The sequence below is a fragment of the Platalea leucorodia genome (genome assembly GCF_965183815.1).
Source record: "Platalea leucorodia genome assembly, chromosome: 16".
Classification (NCBI taxonomy): Eukaryota; Metazoa; Chordata; class Aves; order Pelecaniformes; family Threskiornithidae; genus Platalea; species Platalea leucorodia.
In genome coordinates, this window is record NC_138838.1 from 9,156,248 (window position 1) to 9,167,307 (window position 11,060).

At 60.2% G+C, this 11,060-nt stretch overlaps 1 protein-coding gene across 1 annotated transcript; it reads right to left on the reverse strand.

Annotated features, from left to right (window-relative positions):
• Positions 1-624: 624 nt before the first annotated feature.
• Positions 625-10,568, reverse strand: TBX2 (T-box transcription factor 2). The gene is made up of 7 exons (XM_082328093.1): positions 10,073-10,568; positions 9,088-9,355; positions 6,418-6,564; positions 5,182-5,258; positions 4,896-5,065; positions 3,059-3,672; positions 625-2,155 (listed from the first exon to the last, which is right to left on the reverse strand). Exons 1-7 carry the CDS (start codon positions 10,435-10,437, stop codon positions 1,709-1,711), a joined length of 2,088 nt encoding a protein of 695 aa, XP_082184219.1. The 5' UTR covers positions 10,438-10,568; the 3' UTR covers positions 625-1,708.
• Between the last annotated feature and the right edge of the window lie 492 nt (positions 10,569-11,060).

The window sequence follows — 11,060 nt, forward strand, 5'->3', positions numbered from 1 at the left end:
CGCAGCACGGCGGGGCGGTACGGGCGTGCCCGGGCCCTGCCCTCCCGGGGCGGCACCGCCGCGCACCCCCGGGCCGTCCCGCTGCGCCCCGAGCAGGGTGCGGGCAGGCTCGCGGCCGCGGAGGGTCCAGGCTCCGCATCCTCCCCGCCGCCCCGGGGGGGATCCCGGTGCGCGCTCGCTAGCGCACCCGCGGACGCCTCCGCGCCCCACCCTGCGCACCTGCGCAGGTGCGCCGACACCCATCCCCCCACCCCCCCCGCGGTGGGGCGGCTTGTGGGGGGGGCAAAGGCCCTGAAGGCAGGAACCCCCCGACGGGCAGCACCGGCGGCGGTGCCCCGGCCCCGGGGCGGGTGGCCGTGCACCTCGGCGGATTTTCATCTTTCCCCATCGGGGAAGCCGCCGGGGATGCGCAGCCCCTTCCGCCGCCGCGGGGAACCGAGCCCCCGCCTGGGCCGGGCCGCCCGCGCAGCGCTGCGCACCTGCGGAGGAGCGGCGGCCCCGACGGGGCGGTGCGGCCGCGGGAAGGCGGAGGGAATGAAACAGGCGGGAGCCGGCAGGACTTCTCTGAGTAGTTTTTTTATTGAAAGATGTGAGAATTCATCAAAACTGAACAGACAGATACCCGAGTAACCAGCACGTTGCAAATCATGTATCCTTTTATTTTGAAACAAATATAGAGCACAGTCCTGTGATATTTAAATTTATTATACTTTTTTTTTTTTGTTCTGGAGTGAAAAATAAAAACCTGAGGTTTATTCCTGCATTCTCTATACCCCGCACTGTAGCGATATTTTAGTTACGATTTGGATTCTTTTTTTTTTTTTTTTGCTTGCAAAAGTCCATTAGAGAATTGAACTCTTAGTTTCAATGACTCCAAAAACTGTTTTACCGGTGGCACATGATTGTCCTAGAGAACAGGCGGGATAAACAATATTTTAAAACACAGTTAAAGAAACCGGTATCTCCTTCAATCACAAAGAGCTAAATAGTTTTCATTTACAATATATATGTTCATGTAAAATGAAAAAAAAAAAAAAAACAAAACAAAGAACTTAAATGCGATGAGTTAAACTCTAAATATTATGTACACACCAATGTACAACTCTGAATAAATTAATACCAATTTGCATATTCTGGGATCCTTATAGCTTATTTACACAAATTACCATTTATTTCATAAATATCTGCCCGGGTACCTGCGGGGCTGCCCCCGCCGTACCAGCTCTGCACGGCGGCGGCTGCCAAGGCGGTTCATTTCCCATGTTTCGTTTCTTCTTTTTTTTTTTTTTATTTTTTAAACTATTTTTTCCTCCCCCCCTCCCCTTGCACAGATGAGGTTTCGGCCCTGCTCACCTCCCTGGGGCCGGGGCTGGGGCCGGGGGTCGGGGCCGCCCCATCCATCGGGTGCCTCCGCACCGCCTCATTGCCCCCCGGAGCTGCCCAGTGCCCGGAGCGGGGCAGCGGAGGGGCCGGGGGAGCCGGTCCCAGCCCCACAGCCGGGGGGACGGGCGAGCCCTGCGCTCCCACCTCTCGTTCCTGGCTCTGGGGCAGTGGGTCCGTTTGGCCGGCGGGGCTCCATCCCTCTGCTCCAGCCCCCCATTCCCCGTCCGCTCCCACCCCTCGCTCCGCAATAAATATTTATACTGTGCTGTACAAAATACCAGTGCTTCTCCGCCCCGCCGGGAGGGCTCGCTGCCCGCCCCGTCGGTCACTTGGGGGACTCCCTGCCAGGTGACAGCTCCCGCTGGCTCTCCAGCCCGCTCACCAGTCTCTGGATGTTTTGCAGTTCGTTGAGGGACTCCTTCAGGGAGCCCTTGGGGGAGGCGGCGGGGCGCTGGCTGCCCCCCTTGTGCAGGGGCACCTCGGGGACGGGGCTGGATTCCCGGCTGCTGCCGGCCTTGGAGCCCTCGGAGCCGGGGTTGAGGCTGGCGGGTAGGCCAGTGGTCAGCAGGTTGGTGCTGGGAGGAATGGTGACCGGGAGCTGGTAGGGGCTGAAGCGCAGGCGGGGACGGCTGCTGCCCAGGAAGGGGTTGCGGGAGAGCGGCCCGGCAGCCGCTGCGCTGGTGGCCGGCATGGCCGAGGCGGCTGCCGCGGCTGCCGCCATGTAGGTGTAGGGGTAGGGGAAGAGTCCGCCGAAGGTGGGCATCGGGATTCCCTGTGGAGAGAGAGAGAGAGAGAGGGGTGAGAGCCATGCAGTGCTCCGCTCCATCCCCCCTCCTGCCTGCCCCCGAGCTGTGTTCCCCCAAGAAAGCTGAGGCAAAGCCAGACAGCCTGGTGTAATCCTAAAAACACAGCACAGGGATACCCCTGTGGGATGGGCTGAGGGAGGGGGTACAGCTGGGGAGCCCCATCTGCCCCACACCAACCCGGGCTGGTGCCACCAGGCACAAACCCCTCTCCAGGACCTGCTCCGTCCCTGTCCCTGCACCTCCCCGCACACGGCGTGTCCCTGTCTGTGCAGCATCACAGACCTTTAACCACATTAAAATGCACTGTTACGTAGGATCGATAAATTAGGGGAGTTCAAAGACATCTTTATGCATTTCATCACAGGGGCTGGCAAAGGCAACACAAGTGCAGGCATTTGGGGAGTCATTTTGGGGATGGCAGGGAAACGGGGGGCTCCTGGATGGGACAGCCAGGTTACGCAGGGCCACGGCTCTTGACTCTGCCCTTACCTATGGGGGAACCGTATCAGCTGCAAAAAAATCAAGATTCCTCCTCAAATCAGCCCTGGAGCCAACCTTCAAAATGTCCCCCATGTCCTGCCCGTGCTGCACCAGGCAGCACGTCAGGGGTGCAGGGGAGCGTCACCGCCTTGTCCCCATGGGCTGCAGGGGGGCACGGGGGAGGCTGGGGGCACCAACAGCTCCTGACCTGCGCTGGGGCCGCCCCACATGTCCCCACACCGGGGGGGAGGCCAGCTGGGCCTGACCTGGGCCCCCAGAGCACTCTGCGCATTCAGGGGGCTTTGGGGAAGGACACGGAGAGGAGGCCCCAGGGCCCGGCCGGACAGTGAGGATGGGGACAGGGACGCGGGGTGGGTGCGGGGGCTTACCTGAGAGGCCAGCATGTGCTGGGAGAGGTGGAAAGGGAAGGGGGTGGCCGTCCCTGCCGTGCCCGGGGCGGACGAGAGGGCTCCGTTCTCCAGGCTGCCCCCACCGGTCACCGAGGCCAGCAAATGTCCCATGCCCATGGCAGAGAAGGCGCCGGGGGCCATGGCGAACTGTCCCGGGTGGATGAAGAGGGGCTGCCCGGCGCCCAAGGGGCTGAAGAACTGCTGCCCGTGGAGGCCGGAGAGCGCCAGGCTCTGCAGGTGCCCGGCGCTCAGGTGCGGGGGGCTGTCCGTGTGCACCATCAGTGGGGCAAAGGCCTCCTTGCCCAGCCCACCGCCCTCCGCATCCTTCTTGCCAGGGTCCGGCTCTTTCCTCCGTCCTTCCACCTTATCCTTTTCCAGGCCCCGTGAGCCGAACAGGCCCTCGCCGGGACCCTCCCGGGAGGACGCACCATCCTTGACCTTCTCCGGGCTGCGCCTCTCCTTGCTCCTCTCCTCCGGGCACCGGGGGCTGCTGCGCGGCGTCACATCCTCCCTGCCGGGGCTGGCCGCTGCCACCGGCTGCTCCTCGGGCACCTTCTCCACCTCCGCATCGCTGTCGGCCCCCGGCTTCTCCTCTGCAAGGGGATGGAGGGACAGAGGGTCAGAGCAGAAGCACCCTGGGGAGGCGAGGAGCGGGTCACTCGTGACAGCCCTGGTGTCGGGGAGAGCTTGTGATGCCAAAGTCCCGACCGTTATTAATGGGAGAACCTCATTTGGGGGGCAGAAACGGACCCTCGTGCTGCAGCTGCTCTGGGGAAAGGGGATTAACGACAGCAGTCCTGTTGCTCTGCCAAACAGGAAAAATATGTTTGATGGAGGACCAAAATCTATTACAGCATCGCTCTCGTTAGCTGCAAACTCAAAGCGGGCTGTGGAGCAGGAGATGAAGAGAGCGCGGGCGGGTGGACAGCACTGGAGGAAATGGTCCTGTATATATTTAATTACATGGAGCTGATCAACAGCACCGTGGATTTATTCCAAATGTGCAGGTTGAGGCAGCTTAAAGAGGCAGTTTTAAGGCAAGAGGTATGGTACAGACTTTCCTAAAAGGGGCTTTAATTTAAAAAACCCCATCGAGCTCTCAGAAGAGAAAGCGGGACGAGAGGCGAGGGGACGGCGAGGGCGAGGGGAGCAGAGTCCCTGCCTGACCGGCTCCCGCTAAACGAAAAAAACATTTTGGTGCGGGTTAGGTGAAGCTCTGCAGGCTGGGGCGAATATTCGGGGAAGCCTTTGAAAGAGGAGAGGGGTGTAATAAACCCTCCCACCAGCTCGGGGCGGGGGGGCTGCAGATTTGATGAAGGTTTGCAGGGAATCGGGCTGGTGGAAAGTTTAAAGAGCAGATTGATAGTGCGGCAAGACAAAACCCAGCATCTAAAAACTGCAACGTGGGAACTGCTAGTTTATTTTCATTTACTAGCTTGAAGCTCTGGAGTTACAGCATTTTTTCCCCTTTCAAATGTATTAATTCTTTTTTTTTTTTTTCCTTCCAGGGGAGTGTGAGCTAGCCATGAAAGGCAGGGCACGCACCAGCGAGGAGCTGGGCAAATGCCTCTAGCACACGGGCTGCCTTGCCATTTCTTCTTGTTTAGACTAACGTATAAACAGGAAAGCGTTGCAAACCCTGAATGCCATTCGCGTTTGCTCTGTTCTTGTCCTTTCAACCCTTGGGGCTCCTTCGTGCCCATCCCCATCTTTTTTTTTCCCCTGCTGCTTTGCCTCTCTGCCCCGAAAAATCCGGCCCCGAGGGAGCAGAAACCCGACGTTGGGGGCAATTTAGGAACCGCGGCTGCTCCTTTACCTCTGCCGCTGCCCTTGAGGCGCAGGGGGCTGGGGAGGGCGCCCACGGGGGAGTGGAGGGCGTCGCGCACGGCCGAGGGCTCGCAGGAGGAGGCGTCCGACTCCCCGCCGTCGCGGTCGGGCTTGCAGGGCTCCTCGTACATCCGCAGGGACGGCAGCGAGAGCTGCTTCCTACCGGGCGAGAGGCAGCGTCGGGCAGCGCCCGGGCCTCCGCGGGCGCGGAGCGGCGGCTGCGCGGGGGCGGAGCGGGGGGGGGGGGACACACGCACACGGGGGACATCCCTTACCTTTTCTCCCGCCGGCCATTGCCCGTGTCCCGAAAGCCCTTGGCGAAGGGGTTGTTATCGATTTTCAGCTGGGTGATCTGCGGGGGGGGGGGGAGATGGAGAAAGGAGGCGACGTGAGGCCCTGCCGCCCCCCCGCCGCCGTCGGGGAGCCCGGGGTGCGCTGCGCAGGCTGCGAAACGCGCCGCGGCCCCGCTTTAACACACCGCATGCTTTATTAAAAATGATGCTGAGGTTTAGGCTTGAATTATTAATAGAGTCTTAATGATAGGAAGTTATTTTTCACGGCCCCCCGGAGGGAAGATGGCGACTGAGCCGCGCGGCGCTGGTTAAAAGCTATTCTTATCCCTCCCCGCCACGGGCTTCTGGGGCCGGCGACATTAGGGCGCTCAATAATGCATGGCTCTGAAATACGGCCCCGAGAGGGGCGCTGGAAAAAGCCACGGCTGCCCGGCCCTGCTGCAACCCCCGCCCGGCCGCCCCGGCCCGCAGCATCCCCCGCCCGCCGCCGCCCGACGGAGCCCACCGGCCGGCGGCCGCCCCGCGCAGCTTGCGGCGGGCCAGCAGACAAAGTGCTCTTTAATCGATTGTGACTCTTCGCCATAAACTTTACGAGGGAAACAAGCCCACCAGGACCCTCAGACAGAGCTGTCAATTAGCATCAGCAGCCAGGGGTGGAGGTGGGGGTCAGCTTTTGGGTTAAAACACACACACACACAACCCTTGGAGGGGGCCGGCGGAGGCTCTCCGCTCCCCACCGAGCTCTCCTGGCTCCGCTGCTCACAGGGCGACACTTGCTAAATCACGAAAGCAACTAAAATTAGCTTATCTGGCTCTATTTTTTTGGCTCCTCCTGAGCCCAGAGCACCTTCTCCGTGAGGCCGCCCAGGCCACGGTGCTGCCTTCTGCAGCCTGGGCCTGCAGCAAAGGCTCCCGCGGCCCAGAAAAGGTGCGACAAAGTCCAGGAGGAAATGAATAATAGTAATAATAGAAATAGTAATAATAGCATTAGCAATAGCATTAGTATTAGCAATAGCAATAATAATAGTAGAAGTATAAAGGGCACCTCCTGCTCTGAGGGCTTGGGGTTTAACCTTTCTCCTGTTGCTGCCTTTCGGCCGCTCTCCCCCAAAATGTCCTCACGCACACGCGTATACACAACTACACCCTACTAAGGGGTAAGGGGTGAGAGCAGGGGACAGGGGACAGGGCAGGAGGGCAGGGGCTGCCCGGCCGTACCTTGTCGTTCTGGTAGGCAGTGACGGCGATGAAGTCGGTCTCGGGGAACACGTAGGTGCGGAAGGTGCTGTAGGGCAGCTTGAGGATGTCGTTGGCCCGGACTATGTGGAACCTGGGCTGGTACTTGTGCATGGAGTTCAGGATGGTCTGCGTGGGCGAGAGAGCACAGCCCGCGGCTGCCATCAGCCTCACGGTCCACGTTACACGCGCGCCTAGCTACCTCCCTAAAAAAATCCCTTTTCTCCCGAAAACAACCGAAAAAAACCCCCAAATTCACCGCAAGGAAGGAATGTCGGCGGATGCCAAAGAGGGAGATTGCTTTTTTTGGTTGGTGCCGTTGCACAATCTGCCCCCAAGTAAGGAGGTCAGGGGAAGGTAGGCACAGCAGCATCTTTGCGGGTGTTAAGCACGGCAATAAAGCAGCAAAAGGGATCTCCCCGTTTTATTACGACCCTGCAAACGCGAGGCGAGTTTTCGACACATTTCTCGCCGCTTTTCATATTTCCGTCCTTTAAAAAAAAATACTCCACCTCACCACCACAAAAAAATAATGTTAAAAAGCCTCTCGATTTGTGTCGGTGGCGGCAGAAACCCGTGCCAGCCCCAGCCAGCGCCTGCGACGTGAAAGGAGCGTTTCACCATGAGCCATGTTAAATTTATGTCTCGGAACAACGCTGCAGAAGGAACAGACATATTTTTTTTTTCCAAACCAGGTGTCTGAAAGCCTCGCCAACACTCAAAGCCATTCTCTACCCTCTCGTTTGTGTGGTTTGTTTTGTTTTTGGTTTTTTTTTTTGTTTGTTTGTTTAAAAACCCGAATTCCCCGCGATTTGGCTGAGGATTTTCGGCAGCGGCGGAACCCCCCGAGCCGCGCCCCGGGGGCCGCTCCGACCCCTGCCCGTCGCTGTCCGCACCGGCAACGTTTTTCTGCCCGAGAGCGATGAAATAATCCCCCAACCTGCTGTGGTCGGGCTGAAATGCAGTATTCACCGCCCGGAATTGGTAGGGGAACGGCGAAAGCTTGAGTAATTATTGTCAAATAACGTCGGCCAAATGGCTAAATAATTATCACTTCATTTCGTTTTAGAAGGCAATAAAAAAAAAAAATCCCCCCCTTTTTTTTAACCCAGCAATAATCACCTGCTGATGAACTGTCGGATCGCTAGTATATTGATATCATCTAGACGGGATTTATCATGAAAATGGTGCAAAAAGTCTCATTCAGGCGTGCAAATCTGCATTCCTTTAAAAAAAAAAAATCATCCCTCTCTGACCAGATGGGCACTGGCTAAAACCTCATCTGCCAGATTTAACGCAGTCCGGATTTCGGACAACGACAGATACCAGAAATCTTTAATTGAAGGAGGCGAACCGTTAAAAACACTGTATTAAACTAGTTTCCCCCGCCCCCCGTATCAAAAAATGCTATTTTTTATACTCCCTCTCTATCGATTTACCTTGCTGTCTATAAATAACCTTGCAATGTATTATTTAACAAAGACGCTCTTTCCTGCCTTAAAAGAATAGAACAATAAAAAGGGAGAGAAAAGTCACCCGGGAGGTGCCGAGCTGCTCGCCCCACCTGAGCGCCCGGCCCGCCGCGCCGGGAGCGGGGCTGCCCCGCGGCTCTGCCGCCGCACCGCCGGCCGGGGCTCCCCGCTAATGCCCCTACCGCCAACGCCGGACGGGGAACCTCCCCTTTACCGCCCTAAATGCACGTCCAGAGGCTAAGGATAGCCGGCTTGTGCGCTGTGATTTCCCCCCGCCCCGTGCATTCCCGCAGGATCCCGTTCCCCTCGCGTTTTGACCCCGCTTTCTGCGGATCTCTGCAATTTCCCCACACGCTTCGCTTGCTTTCTTTCTTTCCTTCTCTATTTTTTTTTCTTCTTTTTGTTTGGGTTGCTGGGGTTTTGTCTTTATTTTTGGTTTTGTTTTTTTTTTTAACCTCCGCAAGGTGATGCAGATACGATCAATAAGGAAATAAATAGGGGCATTTGGGAGCCTTTCAGAAGCAGCCGGTGCGGAGCCGCGGCTGCCAAGGGCTCCGGCCCCGCTCCCGGCCGCGGGAGCCCAGCGCAGGTGCCGCCGCCTCCAGCCCCGCTCCCCCCGGCCCGGCCCGCAGCGACAGCCCCGGCGGCACCTGCCCGGCCGCGGCCCCGCCGCCCCGTCGGGGCTGCCCTCGCTGCATCCCCCGGCACGGCCTCGGCCCCGCACATCCACCCCTCCCCAAGTCCCGCTCCCCGCAGAGCCCCGAGGGCCGGGGAAAGGCGGCAGGACAGGCCGCGGAGGCCGGGAGGGCCGGGGATGCGGGAGCCAAGGGGACCCCGCGGCTGCCCGCAGCCCAACCCTCCTGTTTCCCCCCGGGGGAGGCGTCCCCAGGACAGCGGGGAGCTGCCCCTCGGTGCCGGGCAGGAGCAGGGGCCGGGGGGCTGCGGGACAGCCAGGCCGCCGCAGGGCCCGGCAAGGCCCCGCCGTCCAGCCCAGCCCCGAGCGTGCTGCTGCCGGGGGGGAGAAGCCGTTAAAGCCCAGCGGCTCCCCCCCGACCGCCCCCGGGCAGAGCAGGGCCGGGCAGCCCCGGCACCGGGCAAACCCCACTCCTTCTCCGGGGGTCCCTGCTCGGGCGGGGGTCCCGGCTCGGGGGGCTCCGCTCTGCCCCGCAGCCGCACTTACAAAGCCGTGCTTGTCCGAGATGTTGTTGGTGAGCTTGAGCTTGTGAAAGGCAACAGGTTTGGCCATCCACTGCTCCCCGGTGGCCGGGCTGTCGGGGTGGATGTACATGCGCTTGGGCATCTCCGGGTCGGCCTTGCCGGCGACCATCCAGCGGGAGTTGTGGAACTTGTACCGGCAATCGTCGGCCGCCACTATATCCATCAGCAAAATGTACTTGGCCTTCTTGTCCAGGCCGCTCACCCGCACCTTGAACGGGGGGAACATCCTCCTGCGGAGAGACCCAGAGCGGTACAGGGCTGCGCCCACCCGCCCGCCGCCGACCCCCGACGGCCGCGGCCCCGCCGACCGCCCCGCACCGCCCGGCCCCGGCTGCCGCTCCGAAACCACCATCTTTTAGTTTAGCTTCACTGAGGATTTCCAGCCTTTCTCGCGTCCCGCTGCTGCTCACCCCGCTCTGCTGCACCCGCCGGGGGCAGAAAGCAGGGGAAAAGCTCAAAAATCCCATTCCGGGAAATAAGGGGGGAAAACGCATCCCGGATTTCACCCCGTTTCCCTGCGCTCCGACGAGCCGCTCGCCCAGCACCCGGGCAGCCCCGGCGCTGCCCTCCCGCGGGACCGGGGCCACGGGCAGGGCCGGGGCCGACCCCGGCCGCGGGGAAAGTTTGGCAGGAGGGAAGGAAGCGGCGAGAAGCGGCGTAAACGAATGCAGCGGGGGATTACGGGCGCTCAATTAGCGCGCACAAATTTAATTTAGGATCGCGCTCGGAAAAGTAATAATTGGGGGGCGGTGTGGGGAAAGCTCGGGGGGGGGAAACACCTCCGAAAAACTCCAGGGATCGAAGCTTCCCGCGTTAATTCATGGTGGGGGATTTGGCGAGCAGCGGGGGAAGCGGGGTGAAACGGAGGGGCGAGGGCGCTGCGCGGCCGCGCAGGTGCGGGGCGGGCTCCGCGGGGCTCCGCGGGGCTCCGCGGGGCCGGCTCTTACCTCCCGGACTTGGTGATCACCATCTCGGTGCCCAGCTTGTGAAACTGGTCCCAAAGCTCTTTGGCTTCCAACGTTACTTTGGGGTCGTCTTCGACCTCCTCCTCGGGCTCCAGGCTCTTGAGCGAGCGCAGATGGGCGGCCTGGTGATGGTGTCCCAGGGCCGAGACGTGCAGCCCGGCCTCGGCCGCCCCGGCCAGCCCGGGGTCCGGCATGGGCTTTGCCAGCGCCGCCGGAGGCAGAGCCAGAGCGGGGAAAAAGGAAGGCTGGGCGGCTGCGAGGAAAGCGGACATGGGGAAGTCGGCCGGCCGGGGTGCGTGGAAGGGGTGGTAAGCCATGGCAGTCCCTGGGAAGGCTGGATCTCTCATCGGTGCATCCACAAATCCAGGAGAAAAAGAGGGATTCCCTTTACAAAAATGCGTGTGCGCGTTTTGGTTTGTTGTTGTTGTTTTTTTTTTTTTTTTCCTTTTTTCTCTCCTGCCCAGCGAACTCGCTCGAGTCTCTGGAAGAGGAAGGAAAATCAACAACACGCACAAAAAAAAGCACACGCACAAAAAAAAAAAAAAAAAAAAAAAAAGGCGCCGAAAAAACAGCGGAGCTAGATCTGGGGGGAAAAAAAAAAAAAAAAAAGAAGAAGAAGAAGAAGAAGAAAAAAAATAGAGAGGCAGTTCCCGGCTCCTGGGACTCCCGGTCTGCGGAGGGGAGACAGTAGGTCCTTATTTTTTGTTGTTGTTGTTGCAGCGAGGGAGAGCGAGCGAGGGAGAGAGCCCTCCCGGTGAAGTCCTTCCCAACACTAAAATAGAAACAAAAGCCGGCGCGGGGCTGCGCGGAGCGGCGCGGAGCGGAGCGGCGGGGCAGGGGCGGCCGCCCTGGCCCTCACACCCCCGCGGGCCCTGGCTGCGCCCCGGCGGGGCCGGCCCGGCTGGGCGCTCCGCGGACGGCGCTGGGGCGAGGGCTGCTCATGGCTAAAGGAGCCGGAGTGGAAACGGTT

What these genes read in the sequence shown, in the direction of transcription:
- TBX2 (XM_082328093.1), bottom strand. Translation starts at nt 10,437, where the DNA reads ATGAGAGATCCAGCCTTCCCAGGGACTGCCATGGCTTACCACCCCTTC. An exon ending in GTGATCACCAAGTCCGGGAG is followed by an intron (nt 9,356 to 10,072) that starts GTAAGAGCCGGC and finishes GTCTCTCCGCAG; the next exon opens with GAGGATGTTCCCCCCGTTCA. An exon ending in CCTCAAGGGCAGCGGCAGAG is followed by an intron (nt 3,673 to 4,895) that starts GTAAAGGAGCAG and finishes ATCCCCTTGCAG; the next exon opens with AGGAGAAGCCGGGGGCCGAC.